General features: G+C 42.1%; 1 protein-coding gene across 2 annotated transcripts in view; it reads right to left on the bottom strand.

The window, feature by feature from the left end:
- Positions 1-15,701, bottom strand: part of kcnd2 (potassium voltage-gated channel, Shal-related subfamily, member 2) — a 44,772-nt gene extending 29,071 nt beyond the window's left edge. Inside the window, exon 1 of one of the 2 annotated variants that reach the window (XM_072453956.1) lies at positions 14,259-15,701. In XM_072453956.1, the coding sequence (XP_072310057.1) occupies positions 14,259-15,370 (1,112 nt within the window). In that variant the 5' untranslated portion in view covers positions 15,371-15,701. The remainder of the gene's footprint in view (positions 1-14,258) is intronic. The other variant, XM_072453955.1, reaches the window with a different exon arrangement.
- Between the last annotated feature and the right edge of the window lie 2,409 nt (positions 15,702-18,110).

Here is an 18,110-nt window from a genome sequence, read left to right as displayed (position 1 = left end):
GTCAACTGCATGAGAATTAAATCAGCAACCTCTTTGATTCATTCTGACACTATAAGCACTTGTGAGATACTTTGCCTGTTAATTCTCTAAACAAATGTATGAATACAGAAATGAGATTAAAAAAAAGCTGCTTATAAAACAACCTGCGTATCATGCAAAATCATGTCTGCATGAAAACAACAACAATGAATTAAATGCGAGTCCAGAGTGAGCGCTTATGTCAATAGTGACTTGAGCAAAAAAATAAAGTGGTGAAAAATGGATTAAGTGTCGGAGTGCGTAACAGGTCGTGAGTCATTACGACACTGTGTGGACATGGGTGGGCCGCTGATGCGTGAAGACGTGCTGCTGCATTCTGTCCTGCTCATTTAAACCAAACAATGTCCTATGGGTGAGACCTGCATTACAAACTGTTTTGCTCGACTTGGTCAAGTGACTTATTAGGTGTTATTGTAATGACCTCATATATTTTCACCACAAACAAACATATTTTAGACTTTGAATTAAATGATTGTTGTACAGTTATAGACTATGTGTTGTGTAACGGACATATCATTTATAGGTTAAAGCTATCTGATTTTCACAAGGGCAAAACCGGAAGTAGGTTTTTAATTGTGTTTAGTTCCGAGCTCTCACAAATCCTTTGGCACATTGTTAATATCCTCAGGTTTAGAACAGCAGAAGTTAAACTAAGTTCAGCCGATCAGAGCGCTACGTTCAGCTCTTATTGCCAGTTTCACAAGACATGAGATATGGTCTAACTTTTGTCACAATATACTCTTTGGGGAAAAACAAAAAATACTGATTTATAAAAAAGGTGAGTATCGCAGCTCTAAATCTTGAAATTGACCTGTTTATAAGTGATATTATGACTTTTGCCCATTAAAGATATTATTTCATTTCGAATGTTTGATTTCAACGGTCATGGTCCATTGTTTCATCACTCTTAAACCCGCAGACATTCAATATATTAAAAAAAAAAACAGCTCCATCAAAGCTAATAGGGGAATTGCACTGTAACAAGAAAACCTCGCAGTCCTTATACTGCAATTTCCTCATCCAATGTAAATGTTTGCCTTAACAAATATTGATGCTTAAATGCTTTGTTCTTTTTATTCACTTGATCGTTTCGGCCTTCACTGTATTTTTGGTCCTCCTCGCGCTGTTCTGGACCAGACCGTCTCTGCTCACCTGTCCCTGTCCCAGGAGCTGCAGTTCCCCTCAAGGTGTTTGGCGGTCACAGGAAGAGGACACAGCAAGTCTAATTGTGTATTTGTCAGGTCTATAGGAGTTTTTGTTTATAAGAGTTCTTCTATTGAGAGTGTTTTTTAAACTTCCTATATTCTGTGATCTGTCCTTTTCCTCTGTATCTACTGCGTTGTATCAATGAAATTTCCCCATGTGTGGACAATAAAGGATTATCTTATCTTATCTTATCTTATCATGATGATGCTTTCACAAGGTGACTGTCAGCCCCTTGCGCCTGATAATGTCCACTAATCTACTCTCATGAGCTCATACAAACTGATTACTGACACTACTAGAAACTCCATGAGTTTATCTTTGACATGTGCCAAATGGAGCTGAGGAGCACTGATACACTGACCTGACTGACGCTGTTGGAATAAGAAAATAATTAGAACATTGTCTTACCTACATTACGTCTATTTATAACACTGATGTGCAATCGGTGTGGAGGTGCTATTACTTATTTTGTTTGTCGGCTAAAATAAATAGCGTACAAGAATGAAAGATGTTCTGTCATGGCTTATGTTTTTCATTTTTGTACATCCGATGTACAAAACGCTGTCAGTTATGAAATTGTCCAACAGAGGGACTCAATAAGCGACAAAGTGGAAAATCAAATGGAAAAAGGGATGAATCACACCAAAGAAAAACAAATGGATGCAAGACACGTCTGAAGTTAAAATCAGAAATAAAAAGTTTGTGTTGAGTCTAGGTCAGTATTGTTTGGTTAACAATGATTGGTTAACATCAATTGTGATTAATCAGGCTACAGTAAAATCATAAGAATAAAGAAAATTAAATCAATTTTACATTTTAGAAGCAAAATTATTTGTTTTAAATTTTATCGAATGTACAAAATAATACATCTAAATGTGAAATATTTATCCAGCTGTTTTTGTCACATTAACATTGATTTTGTAAACCTGGGAGCAAACTTGAAGTATCATGTTATACACTAGGAATGAAAGAACATGTAAAAGTTGTTAGATAATGATGTGAGTAATTGTAATCATTAAATCGTGTTGTTTATGTTTTGTTTTTTGCTTATGTGTCAAATGTTGATAATAAAACTTATGTGAGACTACAACGTATTTATCTTGTGTGGTTAGATGGTGATAAATGCCTCTGTGTGTGCACGGCTGTTTGTTTTCCATTATGTCTCCAGGTCCCACATTGATCCCTGGGCTGTAATGCACTGAACTGATTCATGTGCTGCAGGAGGTACATTGATTGTTTCTACAGCAACAAAGTGAGCAGTGTGTGAGGAGCACAGGTTCGATTCCCACAACAACTCTGCGTGTTTGTGGTCATGTCATAATCCACCGGGGCTCACGCTTTGAAATCCGTGGGGCAAAAAACAATAATTGTAATGCCCTGTTTGGCTTTACTGAAATAATGATCTTCAATGTTAGGCTGCTAAAACGTCAATATGCCTGTGAAGTCGGCTAACTGACATTTTCCAAAAGTAATTGTGATATTCTGTTTTAGTGCAGTATGTAAGTGACATAATAGTAGGTGTATTTGCAAGGAATAAAGAAATATATTTTCTATACTTGTTTACTAATCATGAGGAATTTTGATAATAAAGCAGGGTTTTAATAAAGGTTTTTAACCATGATTACATAAAACTACATAATAATTTAATGCTTAATATATCACATAAACAGTACAGTAAAAGAGAGCATTTTCATAATCATTGAGGTATCGAAATTGGTATAGAGAATTGAAAATATATTCTGCAGCATTTAAAGGTTCTATATTAAGTTTCTCACAAAGTGTAGAATTGCAGAGCAGTTTAATGCATCCGTGAGCTGTGAAATAGCTGCTCTACAAATAAGAGAAATTCCAGCTTTGGCATTTAGAATACAATTCATATAAGCACCACTAACCAGGTCAATACTTGTTGTTGGACAAATTACAAGGAAAACTACAAAGTTCATTAGCAGTTAGTGAGAAAACGTCTCCTGACACTGGAGCTTGTCATTACACAGTTAAAGCACAGCCTAGACCTTTGATCATTAACCCTGAAACCTCTTAACCTTTTTGGGTTTATCAGAATGTTTTTAAACATGTCTTTCTGGGAGCAGTGTGCATAATGTCCACCAAATTATAAAATATACATATATTTTTAAAGCCTTAAAAAATTTAAAAAATGAAAACACTTTCTGTGACAACTGGGCAATAATGCAGTTCTAAGAGTGTGACGCCATTATGTCCCGTGTTCTATAGAAACAAGGTGATTTTCTCCTCTGCTGCTCACCTGCTGTAATTACCCTCAGGACAAACACGTTGTATAACGCACACACACAAGAACTGTGTGAAATAATGACCCACAGAGAGAGAGAGAGAGAGACTGTCCCACCTTTCAGCTGTGACCAAGAAGAATTAGGATACTATTAGAATTAGTATTTTGTATATTCCAGGTTCCGTCTCTTGCAAGTTCACCTGGGGAGACCACATATTTTCACATGGGAGCTTATTTCGGGAACATTTCTAAAATAAACAAGAAGAAAAACACTGCCAAGAACAAGGCTAAATATGCTATAGCCAAGCTAGCTAGCTCCCTATTAGCTGCTGTGTGCCGAGGTGTGGGTGACGCGGCATCTGCATCAGTCCTTGTGGCGACCACTTCTGTCCTAGAAAGACCTAGCAATTTAAATGGCAAATGGAATCTCCGAAATATTTAGATGTGATCCTCCATAAAGAACTATCAATCAAACTATACCACTCTTATCTCCACTATAAAGAAACTATAAAAATGTATGTTTTGCCAAGATTTCTCTTCCTTTTCCAGACTCTCCCGATTTCTATCCCCAACCGACTCTTTGATGAGTGGAATAAAACAATCTCAGAATCAGAAAAGGTTTATTGCCAATGAACAGAATTCACAAACGTAGGAACTTGCTTTGATACGGTGCAACACAAAACAATGAACAATGATAAAACAACATATCTAAAATCAAAAAGAGCACGCATTAAGAAAAAACAATTTAAATCTACCAAAGGATTCAAATAAAAATTGGCTTAGTATGTACACAACATTTACAGTTACATTTACAGATGTAGTGCATAAAGTGAACAGTGCAGTGAGTGATTGATTAAATTAGTTAAAGTAACAGGTGTTAGGAAGTGTTCATGAGTCCAACAGCAGAGGGAAAGAAACTGTTCTTATGGCGGGAGGTTCTGGTCCGGATGGACCGTAGCCTCCTGCCGTATCCAGGGTGAGAAGGGTCGACACCCTGGGGTGCCCAGGATGTCCCTTCCTCTGCAACCAATAATCAAGAAATAAGGCAAAATAGAACAAGAGTTGCTTTTGCTCAAAGTGGATCTTTTATTCTGCCCGTGCACAAGAATGTCCCTAACAGAGCCCTCTGTCCCTACTCCAACCCATCTACAAGGGAACCTTCACCACTTAATAAAGGTAGGCGGAAAAGATGGTCACATGATCTAAATCATTGGAAAATTTACATTCATACACAGACAAGAAAGGCAAATTGCCAAATCTGCATCAGATCAGTTCACACCCAGTACTGTGGGACATCCCAGGAACTCTAAAGGAGGGCCGGCCTCAAAAGGATACCTCCATGCAGAGTTGTCTGATAATCAGACAATTTGTGCTGATCATTTATCAGCTACCTGATAGCAGGAAGATTTCTCGCCGGCGAGCGCCCACCCGAGGCCTGGCTCCTGATTGGGGCCCTGGTAATGCCAATCCACGTGACATAACTAGCCTTGTTAGAGAAGTCAGCATAAAGGGCTTCTACTGTCGTGTCTTCCCTGTTACCCCAGCTCACCCTTGAAAAAGAGGTCTTGATCTCAATGGGTTCTTACCAGAGGTTAAATAAAGATTAGAAAATAATAAATAAAGATTACATATGCTACAAAAGAGCATAGCTTTTAGAAATAGACTGAGCCATACAAAAAACTCTGTTCATTTATGATGTTTATCTATTTTGTGTACATACTAGGTCCATTTTTATCTTATTAGTAGATTGAATTTGTTTTTCTTTAATGCATGCCTTATTTGATATAACTTGCTTTTTTTTTTTTTTTTTTTTTTTATTGTGGTTTGTTGCACCGAATCACCAAAGTAAGTTCTGAGCTTGTGAATTTTGTTCACTGACAATGGCAGTAAACCTATTCTGATTCTTAATCTGATTGGACAGAGGGATAAAACTGTCTGAACCCGTAGAGTATATGCTAAGCCTGGTCCAAGGGAAAGACCAAACCTGCGCTGACCTGTGCTCAGATGCGATGTGGCGGTACCAATGTGACGCAGTGCCAGGCTGCACAGCAGGAATCGGATGTTGGTTTACTGCTGCCCTGAATGTTGTTTGGAAACACCTGATCCAGGTGAACACTGCTCCTGTTTCACAGCTGAACACCAATAAGAGAAACTGCCCCAGACAGACACACTCACATTAATGTATCAGTCAGCAGGCTCTGATTTCACATTTCACATTTCTTTATTATTTTGTCACTGCAGTTGAAGAGGAAATAAATCTTTAAACTATCAATTTGAAACTTTTTCTGTTTTCTTTTTTTTTTACAAATATGTAGGGGAAAACATTTCATCATATAATGCTTTCATATAAAAACAAGTTGTATGTGTAAAATGGACAAAAAATTATATTTTTATGAGATATAAATCTGTTGGTGTTAAAACAATAATGAATCCAGCTTAGATATGAACAAATCCTTCTGACCAAATCTGGTTAATTACAAGATTGTAAAGTTCGGTATGCGTAGGTGCTATTTTAAGGGCTGATCTTTATGTCTCGGGAGAAAAATGTAATTTGCTAAAACAGCCTTTGAAGTTATACTGCCAAATTTAAATATATGAATGCAAGTGGATTTAACAAAATAATAAACTTCCTTAGGTGCAGTCGTTTCCAGTAAAAACAAAAAAGAATATCAAGTGTCAGTAAGATTAGAGAGTATTCTGTGAACATCTACTCTCCAACATCACATATTCCTGTCGTTTAGGCTGTAAGGTTACAACTGATGATATAGGCCCGACTTATGTAAGTCCTACATAGTTATATGATCTTCAACAGCAGCATGTCCTGGATTATCTTGACTGTAACATACAAGCAGGTTCTTCCTCTTCTAAAGACACAAACAACGTAAAAAGAAGTAAAACAATGTCTACTGCCACTTTGTTGGAGAATGGAAGCCAAACAGCGGCAACATAACAGGCTTGTTTAATATCAGACCTAACAAGTTTAGGGCCAATCGGCAGACCGTCGCTATAGCAACTAATTTACCCTTTGGCTTGATCATTGTCTCAGACAAAGCTGCTGAGGCTCAGTTGTGTACAGTGATCTTATGCTTTGGGCCACAACTCATTTATATTACACTGTAGTTTATCAGTATAATTTAGAGTGACAGTAAAAGGCTCACTAAAGTACTAAACAAAGACATTGTAATATTTGGAAAGTGTTTCTTGACTCCAGATTTTTCACTGTACCACCATCTGGAAATTAGCATCAAACGTGATTCTTCTCTTAATGATGAGTTGGAAAGCTGTCCAGCTGTAATAAAGAAAACATTACGATGGCTGCCTTGTTGTCATAAGATTATTACTCATCATCATTACTCTCTAAATACAGGGTGTTTGTTGATTTGGCCCCGAAATGCATTTGGAGGGAGAAAGACCAAATGCAGACAACGAGATAAGTGACATCTGATTATTCATCTTTACAAGTTGTACGGAACAAATCTATAAGATTAAAGGAGAAATATTGTGTAAAATATATTTTTAAACACTTTTAAGCATGTCTGTTTAATCCCTCATTTGTCCAGGAGTATTCTATTGAAGAAAAAGTTGTATCGTCTGAAACGTTTCGACACTCATCCAAGAGTCATTCTCAATCTGCAAATGGAGTCTGGGAACTCCCACCAGATGGGACCTCCTGATAAAGGGAGTTTTTGGTTTCACGTGCCCTGTAATGGGCCATCTACATCCTATTGTAACCTGACATTTGCTCCCTCCTCATTGAGTCCCTGATTAGCATCAGAATGCCCCGGGAGTCTCCCACTCTTTTTAAGCACGTTATAATTGTTGTCTTCTTGAAGATGTATCTAGAGCTATTCATGCATGTTTGAGTTAGAATTCTGTCATTATACACTGATATGATGAATTCATAAATGATAAATTATTTGTTTCAGTACATACCCTTTTTAGTACTTTACACTAAAGAGGACGGATGGGGAGTCACATAGTGTAAAATGTGTCTCTCATGTGCTGGAGTGTTCTAGACAAAGCACAGCACTGGGCCCAGGGCGTGGCAGGGCGGAGGTCACATAATGCAGCAGGTGCAGACAGACGATCCCCTCACGGTCCACTGAGCTAAGATCAGGTCACACGTCCCGCACCAGAAACTCGAGCCGCTCCGAAAACAGCAGGAGGCCCAGGATCCTCGGGGAGACGGGGTCTTAGAGTGGGGCTCAAACATCTGTTGACAGCTTGTTATGAAAATGCAAAGGGATGTTAAAAATGCATTGTGTGGTCAGGAAAGAAAAGTACCTGCTAATGGAAGGGCAAAGGGAGGAGCAGATCTGAGTCTGTTATGCATGAATCAATTAAGTATATATTTTTTGCTACGCAACACAACACTCTGTACCAGAGAGACCAGGCTCATGTGAAACACTACTGTCAAAACAGACATGTGATGCTGCAGGTACAGTAAATAAAAGCTTCACTGATGATGTGCAGGTTGTCCCACAGGTCGGGTTATGAAACAACCTCTGTCTCGTCCCGGGACATGTGTACCTTTGCATTAGGTACATCTAAATTCTTGCCCTCATAGGCTAATTTTCCGAAATTGAAATAAAACACACATCATTTTATGGCTTAAAATACAGAGAACATGACACTGGGTGCAAAGGAAAGAAGGTTGAAAAAATAGCTTGATTGAATTTTACTGTGAGTTGTTCGTGGATCTGTTCAATTTTGTAATCCAGCCCCCGGATTTTAGCTCTCCAAAAATCTGTCCCCCTAGAGCCTTAGCTTGGACAGTGGTGTCGGTGATGAAGCGCAATGATTGTCTGAGATGAGCACAATGCACCAGTGTCATCATTTACACTATATTTACTTCATTAAGGGCTTGTTGGTTTTACCAAATGGATCACTTATTGCAGGTCATTCAGAGAGGTCAGAGGATCATAACATAGCAGCTTAACTAAACTCAAATCTGTACTGAAATACCAAACATATGGAAATAATCCAACAAAAAACAAGCACCTTCCTTGTAGAGGTGAAGCTGAGAGTGAACCAGTTGTGATTGTAAATATTAGAGTGGAAACCTGATGCCAGTTGCACAGCTTTGTGGTCCGCGCCGCTGTTGTCACCAGTTGCGAGATCTCAAACCATTTTCTTTTTTCAGACAGGATATTCTCACAGACAATTAACAGTAACTGTACTTTAAAAAAAAAAATTGTATATACGTATATTTCTGTGTAAAGGTTTAAGGGAAGGTAAAAAACATTTATCATCAATGTACAAAACAATATCTTAAATTAAAAAATGTAAGCAAGTGGACTTGGACTTAAACTAGAACATTTCCTAGTTCAAATGGTATACATTTTCATTGCATGACCTATTGAGAGCACACAATTGTCATTTTATTTTGGACAATTTATATTATTGGAAACTTTCCGACTTAAAAGAATAAAAATCAATCATGTTTAAGTCTTTTTTTAGCACGTCTGTATTTGAATACACACTATTTTATTACAAATGTTAAGTCAGTGTTCAACACTGTGTTCCCACAAGGGACCTGCCAACATAAAGCATCTATTTTTGTGTCAGATCATCAAACCCAAGAGCTTGCAGTCACGTGTTGTGCTGATGCTGCTGATCTGTGTCCAACAATGCTTTGCTTTGGGACCAATACAAAGAGGAGCAGAAACTCCAAACGCAGGCCTGGATCTCTGAGGAAAATTTATCTTTAAATAACAGGCGTCTGTTTCCTGCAGCTGAATGTGTGTGTACGTGTGTGCAGCTGTGTATTTATCAGCTGTCATTGATATTCACAGCCTGCTTTGATCAATGAATGCAGACTCCAACACTCTTAATTCATTTCTGAAGCTGAGATTGAGATTTTGCCTGCAGAAACCATCTTTTCCACTTGGTTGCCCCTGTAGGTGGCTTCATTAGAAAGAGAAACACTAAGTATATGAGCATGTGAGAGTTGTAGCCCGCTAATACATTGATTAAATTAGGTCTAACAGAGGCACACCAACCGACGAGGCAGACTTCAATCAACTGTTGAAATGTACATAAAATACATTATCATCATGATCTGTATTTGTTTTAACCCTGTATTGCTTTGAAGTATAAATAATTCAATGTCTACTGTGGTTAATTAATAAAATATAATAAATATTATATTTTATAACCACCATTAATTACTTCATCCAGTGGCATTAATGCCCAACAATGAGTGATTTGACTAAATGTATATATACATATTGTGTGGGGCTTGTTGCGTCTGTGAGTGTGTCAAGTTTCCGTTGCAGCAGACAGGTCTGTCACACATGTATTATTAAGTCACATGACCTACTGCTGCCAATGGGCACAGGTCGGACACAGACTGATTACACTCCTGTAACTAGAACTTTTCCTTCTACGGGCTGCCCATAATTATTCTTCTCTAATCAATTAGATATACAGTGGATAAATGCTCTTGGCTCAGCTTTGACTACATTGACATAAAAAGGAACTATTTAGAGCAAGGAGAAAACTGTTACTTTAAAGTATACGCAAATAAAATGCTGCTTATTACTGTTCATGTTAATATTTGACAATACAAAATACTATAAATACATTTTAGTAGTTCCATTAAGACGGATTTAGGTAAAAACAACAATACTTTGTAACTGCTCAGCACCACTGACAGAGGCAGACATGGAAAAAAAAATCTAAACTGGTACTCTAGGTGTTAGATGAAATGTACTATTTCATAATTAAGTGATTATAATGCAAACCCAATATTGCTCATTATTGTCACACATTGTCATAAGCCACAATGTATTATGAATAATAATAATAATATTCATAGATTTGGATGTTTTGGATGTCACACTACAAGAGGCAAGTACTCTTAATCGTTTAAACAAAATTCCTGAAATAACCACATTTTTGAGCTATGACAGATAGATTTCCCCACAATCAGAAATATGTAGTTGCAGATGGCCCAAGTCATGCAGTGGACACCCTGCTTTAGGTAAAAACAACGCTTTCTGTGTTTTAAGCACCATGGACAGCAGCTGGCATAGAGGACTATATGATTGAATCATGTTTTAATTAATTCATAATTGGTTTGTCCAGTAACAAAAGGAATATTAATTTGTCAATGCAACCACTTGTGAGAAAAAATATGATGAGTTAAACATGTTTCCCTAAAATGTAGATAACATAATTATACAGACATAGTTAACATAATTTTACCCAGTTTCATGTAAGGCTTGTTTAAGCAGCTAAAATCTCCAACTGGATTGTTGGCGAGAGCAGTCGGCTGAAGTCGAGGGGCAGAGAAAAACTCAGCAGTGAGACGGACTCAGAACACGCAGCGTCACGGGAAATGGACAGATGTTGCGTTTCTTTGAAGTCTGGCACTGAATAAAACTAAATAAAACTTTGTGAATGCTCCTGTCGCCCTCACACACCACAAACTAACGCACAGAAAAAACAATGAGCTCACAATAAAGTTCAAGCTTTGTGAGAATGACTTTTAGCACATGAGGATCATATATTATTTAAGCAGTCTGTATTGTACAACAGCCTGGGCCTTTACTATTTCATTTGGACCATCTGTGATTGTAAAATGTAGATAGAAGAGATGAACTGCAGGAAATTACGTTTCTGACCAAACCAGATCTTGTCCAATCAGCTGACAAGCGCTCCTCACGTGTTACACAGCACTACATTTCCCATCATGCATTTTGACTTTGTAGTCTATGAAGGCGTTCAGCCTCCATCAGCTGCCTTCAGCCGCCTTCAGCCGCCTTCAGCTGCCTTCAGCCGCCTTCAGCCCCCTTCAGCCACCTTCAGCTGCCTTCAGCTGCCTTCAGCTGCCATCAGCCACCTTCAGCTGCCTTCAGCTGCCTTCAGCTGCCATCAGCCACCTTCAGCTGCCTTCAGCTGCCATCAGCCACCTTCAGCTGCCTTCAGCTGCCATCAGTCACCTTCAGCTGCCTTCAGCTGCCATCAGACACCTTCAGCTGCCTTCAGCTGCCATCAGCCACCTTCAGCTGCCTTCAGCTGCCTTCAGCCGCCTTCAGCTGCCTTCAGCTGCCTTCAGCTGCCATCAGCCACCTTCAGCTGCCTTCAGCTGCCATCAGCCACCTTCAACTGCCTTCAGCTGCCATTAGGCACCTTCAGCTGCATTCAGCCGCCTTCAGCCACCTTCAGCTGCCTTCAGCTGCCATCAGGCACCTTCAGCTGCATTCAGCCGCCTTCAGCCACCTTCAGCTGCCTTCAGCTGCCATCAGGCACCTTCAGCTGCATTCAGCCGCCGTCAGCCCCCTTCAGCTGCCATCAGGCACCTTCAGCCACCTTCAGCTGCATTCAGCCGCCTTCAGCCACCTTCAGCTGCCTTCAGCTGCCATCAGGCACCTTCAGCCACCTTCAGCTGCATTCAGCCGCCTTCAGCCACCTTCAGCTGCCTTCAGCTGCCATCAGGCACCTTCAGCCACCTTCAGCTGCATTCAGCCGCCTTCAGCCACCTTCAGCTGCCTTCAGCTGCCATCAGGCACCTTCAGCCACCTTCAGCTGCATTCAGCCGCCTTCAGCCCCCTTCAGCTGCCATCAGGCACCTTCAGCCACCTTCAGCTGCATTCAGCCGCCTTCAGCCACCTTAAGGCCCCTTCAGCTGCCTTCAGCTGCCATCAGGCACCTTCAGCCACCTTCAGCCCCCTTCAGCTGCCTTCAGCTGCCATCAGGCGCCTTCAGCCACCTTCAGCTGCATTCAGCCGCCTTCAGCCACATTCAGCCGCCTTCAGTTGCCTTCAGGCGCCTTCAGCCACCTTCAGCCGCCTTCAGCCACCTTCAGCCACCTTCAGCTGCCTTCAGCTGCCATCAGGCACCTTCAGCTGCATTCAGCCGCCGTCAGCCCCCTTCAGCTGCCATCAGGCACCTTCAGCCACCTTCAGCTGCATTCAGCCGCCTTCAGCCACCTTCAGCTGCCTTCAGCTGCCATCAGGCACCTTCAGCCACCTTCAGCTGCATTCAGCCGCCTTCAGCCACCTTCAGCTGCCTTCAGCTGCCATCAGGCACCTTCAGCCACCTTCAGCTGCATTCAGCCGCCTTCAGCCACCTTCAGCTGCCTTCAGCTGCCATCAGGCACCTTCAGCCACCTTCAGCTGCATTCAGCCGCCTTCAGCCCCCTTCAGCTGCCATCAGGCACCTTCAGCCACCTTCAGCTGCATTCAGCCGCCTTCAGCCACCTTAAGGCCCCTTCAGCTGCCTTCAGCTGCCATCAGGCACCTTCAGCCACCTTCAGCCACCTTCAGCCCCCTTCAGCTGCCTTCAGCTGCCATCAGGCGCCTTCAGCCACCTTCAGCTGCATTCAGCCGCCTTCAGCCACCTTCAGCCGCCTTCAGTTGCCTTCAGCTGCCTTCAGCTGCCATCAGGCGCCTTCAGCCACCTTCAGCCGCCTTCAGCCACCTTCAGCCACCTTCAGCTGCCTTCAGCCGCCTTCAGCCACCTTCACCCCCCTTCAGCTGCCTTCAGCTGCCATCAGCCGACTTCAGCCACCTTCAGCCGCCTTCAGTCAACTTCAGCCGCCTTCAGCCTCCATCAGCTGCCATGAGGCACCTTCAGCTGCATTCAGCCGACTTCAGCCACCTTCAGCTACCTTCAGCCGCCTTTAGCCGCCTTCAGCCTCCATCAGCTGCCATCAAACGCCTTCAGCCAACTTCAGCTGCCATCAGCCCCTTCAGCCACCTTCAGCTGCATTCAGCCGCCTTCAGCCACCTTCAGCTGCATTCAGCCGCCTTCAGCCACCTTCAGCTACCTTCAGCTGCCATCAGCCGCCTTCAGATGCCATCAGCCAACTTCAGCCACCTTCAGCCGCCAGCAAGCGCCTTCAGTCGACTTCAGCCGCCTGCAGCTGCCTTTAGCCGCCATCAGCCAACTTCAGCCACCTTCAGCCGCCAGCAAGCGCCTTCAGTCGACTTCAGCCGCCTGCAGCTGCCTTTAGCCGCCTTCAGCCACCTTCAGTTGCATTCAGCCGCCTTCAGCCACCTTCAGCTGCCTTCAGCTGCTATCAGCCGACTTCAGTCACCTTCAGCCACCTACAGCCGCCATCAGGCGCCTTACTCTGCTTAAATAAGCCTAATGTTGGTGAAGTTTATAATGTTAGTTCCTGGTTGGTCATTGGAAACGGATTTGACATATGTAGAGGTAATTATATATTTGTTTCCTATAGAAACTACAGGCCTCATATAAGGGCTAAAGCTCCACTAATTTTATTAGTTAATTATATAACTAATATATACATTATATTTATGTTTAAATTGTCAGAAAAACATTTTTCTTGGGCGCAAATTCTTCCTGCATTGGGATTCTGTGATTGATCATAAAGAGTTATTTCCTTTCCCCATACTTTCTTCACAAACATATACCACATAACTGTAAAACTATGACTAATATTTACCACAGGTACTATTCAACCAACCAAATAATGTAATCATTTCTTAACCACAATTTTTGACCTGGTTCAACCCTTGTTTAGTCCTGGTTCTGTCTCTTTTAAATCTGGTGCTACTCAGAAGACTAAATAATGTCTTGGGTTGTAGTTGGTGTGAAAAGTACTACTGCACTAGTGTCAATTCATAACACAAAAAAATATGTATCTGTTCTAATCTCGTCAGAATGAAAGCAAATATATTTTGGCTGAAGGTGATGGTGAAAGAAGTAGCCAAACATCAATAGCCCAATATATAATAACATCTTCAATCTGTAACACACAGCCAAGCCCCACACGCCGCACGCGAGGACTCACCCCAGGGTCGTCATGGTAACAATGGTGTACCAGAAAGCCGCGGGGATGCTGGTGAACTTGCTGGCGCTTGAGCCTTTCTCCGCGTAAAACATGACAGTGGCGAAGATGATGATGGCCATGGTGAGAGAAAAGAGCAGGAAGCCCAGTTCTGAGGCACAACTCTTGAGTGTGTAGCCCAAGATGCGCAGACCCGCCGAGTGCCGCGAGAATTTAAAAATCCGGAACACTCTGAAGACACGCAGGGTGACGAAGGCGCCGCTCACGTCCTCATTGTCCGTCATCACAAGGCCAATGTAGTAGGGCATGATGGCCACCACGTCAATAATGCTCATCACGCTTTTGACAAACTTGTAGCGGCTGGGTGCGGCCATCAGGCGGAGCAGATACTCCACAGTGAAGATCATGACACACGCGGTGTCAAGGCAGAAGAAGGCCAGTCCATAACGGTCACCGCAGGACAAAACCTTCACGCGGTTGGGCATTGTGCCGCACGGGACAGTCTCCACCACGTTGGCGAGCACTGACACTGCGATGAAGAAGCCTGTGACATAGTAGAAGACTAGAGCCATTGTGCTTGTGTGTGGGTTCTCAAAGGCGCGCCACATAGTCTCCCTAAAGGACATATCCGGGGGGGTCTGGTCATTGGCTTGGTCCGACTCCTCATCGTCCTGTATGCGCTCCTGGTTCTCCCGCCGCCGGTCCTTGTATTCCTCATAGCAACAATCCCCAATGATCTCCGGGATTATGCCAAAAAAGGACAGCTCCTCGTCGTACGCCGAAATGCACTCTTGACGCGGGTAATGCAGTTTTCCTGTGCGATAGAAGTTTAGAATGTGGCGAAAAATATCTGCATCACGGTCAAAAAAGTACTCATTGGTCTCTTCACGAAAGAAAAAGTCCCGCTCGGAGCTGCCCAGCAGCGTGTCCGGGTAGCGCTCCAGCGTGTTACTCCAAGTTTGAAACTTAGTGCCACTTACATTGAGAATAATAAGTCCTTCCTTCCCCCGCTGCCTCTCTTTGGGGGGTATGGGCATTGGCGCGTTGGCCACCGGCATCCAGCCGATGGCCGCTGCGCGCGCGAAAGGCAGCCACGCGGCTACTCCCCCCGCCATGGTCCCGGAGCTGAGAGTCACTCAGAGGCGCGAGAGACGAGCGGGCATCAAGAGGAGAGCCGGGAGCCTTCTGCTCATTCACTTTAGAAAAGTATCCAAATCCAGAACGTGCATTCCAATGTCAAACTTTATAGTTTGGGTTCAGTGAGTTATTTTCCTTAAAGGTCAGCAACAAGTCCAGTGAGTGTTAGGACGAGCCCAGGATCCACAGCCGGACACAGGCGCCGCGCGGACATGCCGCTTTCGGCGGCGCCCTGTGCTCTTCAACGCGCTCCTCGGACGTGACAACAGGGATGTGTCCAGGCGCCACGGGGCAGCTGACAGCGCAGGAGGAGGCTGCTGTCCCACGGTCACACAGGTGATGCTCCGAGCGGAAGCCGCGCTGCTGCCTCCACCACTACTGCGTCCTCACTCTCCCCTCATCGCTCGCTCTTCGGAGGCGGGTCGATGCTGCGCTCTCATTGTTCTGAGATCTCTCCAAACCTGTTCTGAGATCTCTCCAAACCTGTTGTCACTGACTGTGGTTACGGCCTTCAATTGCTGCTGGTTGTATGTTTGTCTACTCTGCTCAAAAGCACTTTAAAAAAACAGCTAATATATTTAACCCAAATGCAAAGACTATTGGTAGTTTCAGGTGTAGTAATGGGTCAAACAAGTCAGAGGGCACAGAATGCTTTAAGTCAAGTAATGTCTTGACTCCAGAAGCTGAATGATTTCAGGGATGCCCTGTTTAGTGGATGGGCTGAATTTAATATTTAATATTTCTCCATTATTAATTATAAAATATTATTTTAAGATTGTGAAAGCAAAACTGAAACCTTATCCATTTAAGGTGCTGGAAGAAATCAGATGTTTTGCATTTCACCATGACAGATAAAACAGTCTGAGCAGCATGTCACCACTCCTTCCATCTTTGCAACATAAAACAAGGGCGTGGGACAAAGAAAATGCTGTTCCCCTGCACTCAAACCAACAAGAGTTTGGGAATCTGTATATTCTTGTTTGAATGCAGCAGCATAGTGCCTCAGGCATGTGTATTTCTCCATCACAGCTGCAAATCACTCACAAAGTGTACGGTCCAGATGGGAGGTCTCACTCTGCTCCTAAATCATGGCACATGAAGGGAACCATGGAGTTGAGATCAATGAAATCTGTGTGTGCACCTGTGTCTTTTTATACACAGCGCCAATATAAATCTGTCCATACAGATTTATATTCAGATACTGCGTATAATCAAGTCAATGCATCTACGACGGATCATTAAGACATAGTGTGGGCTTTTTTAGCATCACATCCGTCTCTCCGGGAAATTAACATGCATCAGTCTAATGCATCTTAACTGTGTGTACTGTGAGAAGCCGACTCTGGAGATTGATGTCTCCCCTGTCAAGGAAGGAGTCTGTAACCCTTAAGACATTATACTGTAACAATTTAGCCACTTGCCTTCAAATTTATGACTCTCTTTTTCTGGGGATTTCTTATTCCTCTACCATGTGTGACCGTCGTTTCTTGTAGACTTTTCATGTAAACTGGAGGTGACACAAAGAGTACACTTTGAAATCGAGCAATGCCCCAAAAGTTTGTCCTGAATGGATAGGGATAACAGGAGATGTCTTCTACATGTATTATTGCGCTGTGCAGATAAATACCAATGATTTGGGTCCAAATTCAAAACCATGGCAACATCATATATTATATAAAACACAGAAAATGGAACACGCCACACTGCAACTCAATACATACAAACAAGTGCCTTTACCTCCCATGGGCCTCGGTTGCCTTGGCATCACAAAATTTGTATGATTTTATTTTTTTTAAACATCCCAGTTTTGAATTGTGGCAGCACATTAATGCCTTTCCCCTTTTTACGCATGTGGCATTATAAAAGAGGTGCTTCATATCTCTTATTACCTGTTTCAATAAGGACAGTCACATACTCTTTGTGTTGGATCTACAACTATGTATAAATGTTTGAATAAGAACATTGAATATACAAATTCACTTTTTTTAGCCCATGCCTTATTCAATCAATGCACAAATAAAATATTAAAGTGAAACATTAAACTTACCTGTGTGCCTTTAAACTGTTTGACATCTCTGTTAAATAAAGCTAAAGTTTAAAGCATTAACCCTTGCTATGCCACAGAATCATTATTCAACAGCAATATTTTATCCTTCAGTAATTCTCTTTTAATCTGGATTGTTATTTTCCTTCTAAACTTATTTTTTTTTAAATATATTTTAAAATTATAGTCAATATAAAGCAACTATGGCATATGATTGACCTTGGCTCTTTGCACCATCTTTTCTTCAGTTCAACTTTAGTAATGCAGATTTTCCCCTCCCAGAACCAGCTGGTGCTGGTTTGTGTCTCTTATTTTCTCAGCCCATGTGTCTGCAGTTTAGTCATTCCTCCTCCGCTCTCTCTCTCGCAGACCTGTGTTTGGAACTCTGGCCAAAAGTCTGTTTTTTTGAGGCTGCTATTGTCTGGCCGTGCAGAGACAAGACACAGATGAGGGGGAAGTGACAAAATGTACTAATACAAATGCAAGTGACAATGAACCTTTGTTGTAAGAAACCGTTTTTTACATCCATTGCAATGTTATATTTGCTTATACTTCTTGTAATAAGTAATTTTTATTTGTAAAGGATATTTAAAATCCAAAGTGCTTCACAATGAAAAAGACAGAGATTAAAAGATGATTCAAACAGCAGGCAACAACAGAGAGCAACAAAAAAC

This window comes from Eucyclogobius newberryi, unplaced genomic scaffold, assembly GCF_026437365.1.
Source record: "Eucyclogobius newberryi isolate DKJ021-1_F unplaced genomic scaffold, fEucNew1.0.hap1 SCAF_2, whole genome shotgun sequence".
NCBI lineage: Eukaryota > Metazoa > Chordata > Actinopteri > Gobiiformes > Gobiidae > Eucyclogobius > Eucyclogobius newberryi.
The sequence above is the reverse complement of the archived record's forward strand: the minus strand, read 5'-3'. Positions and strand labels throughout refer to the sequence as shown.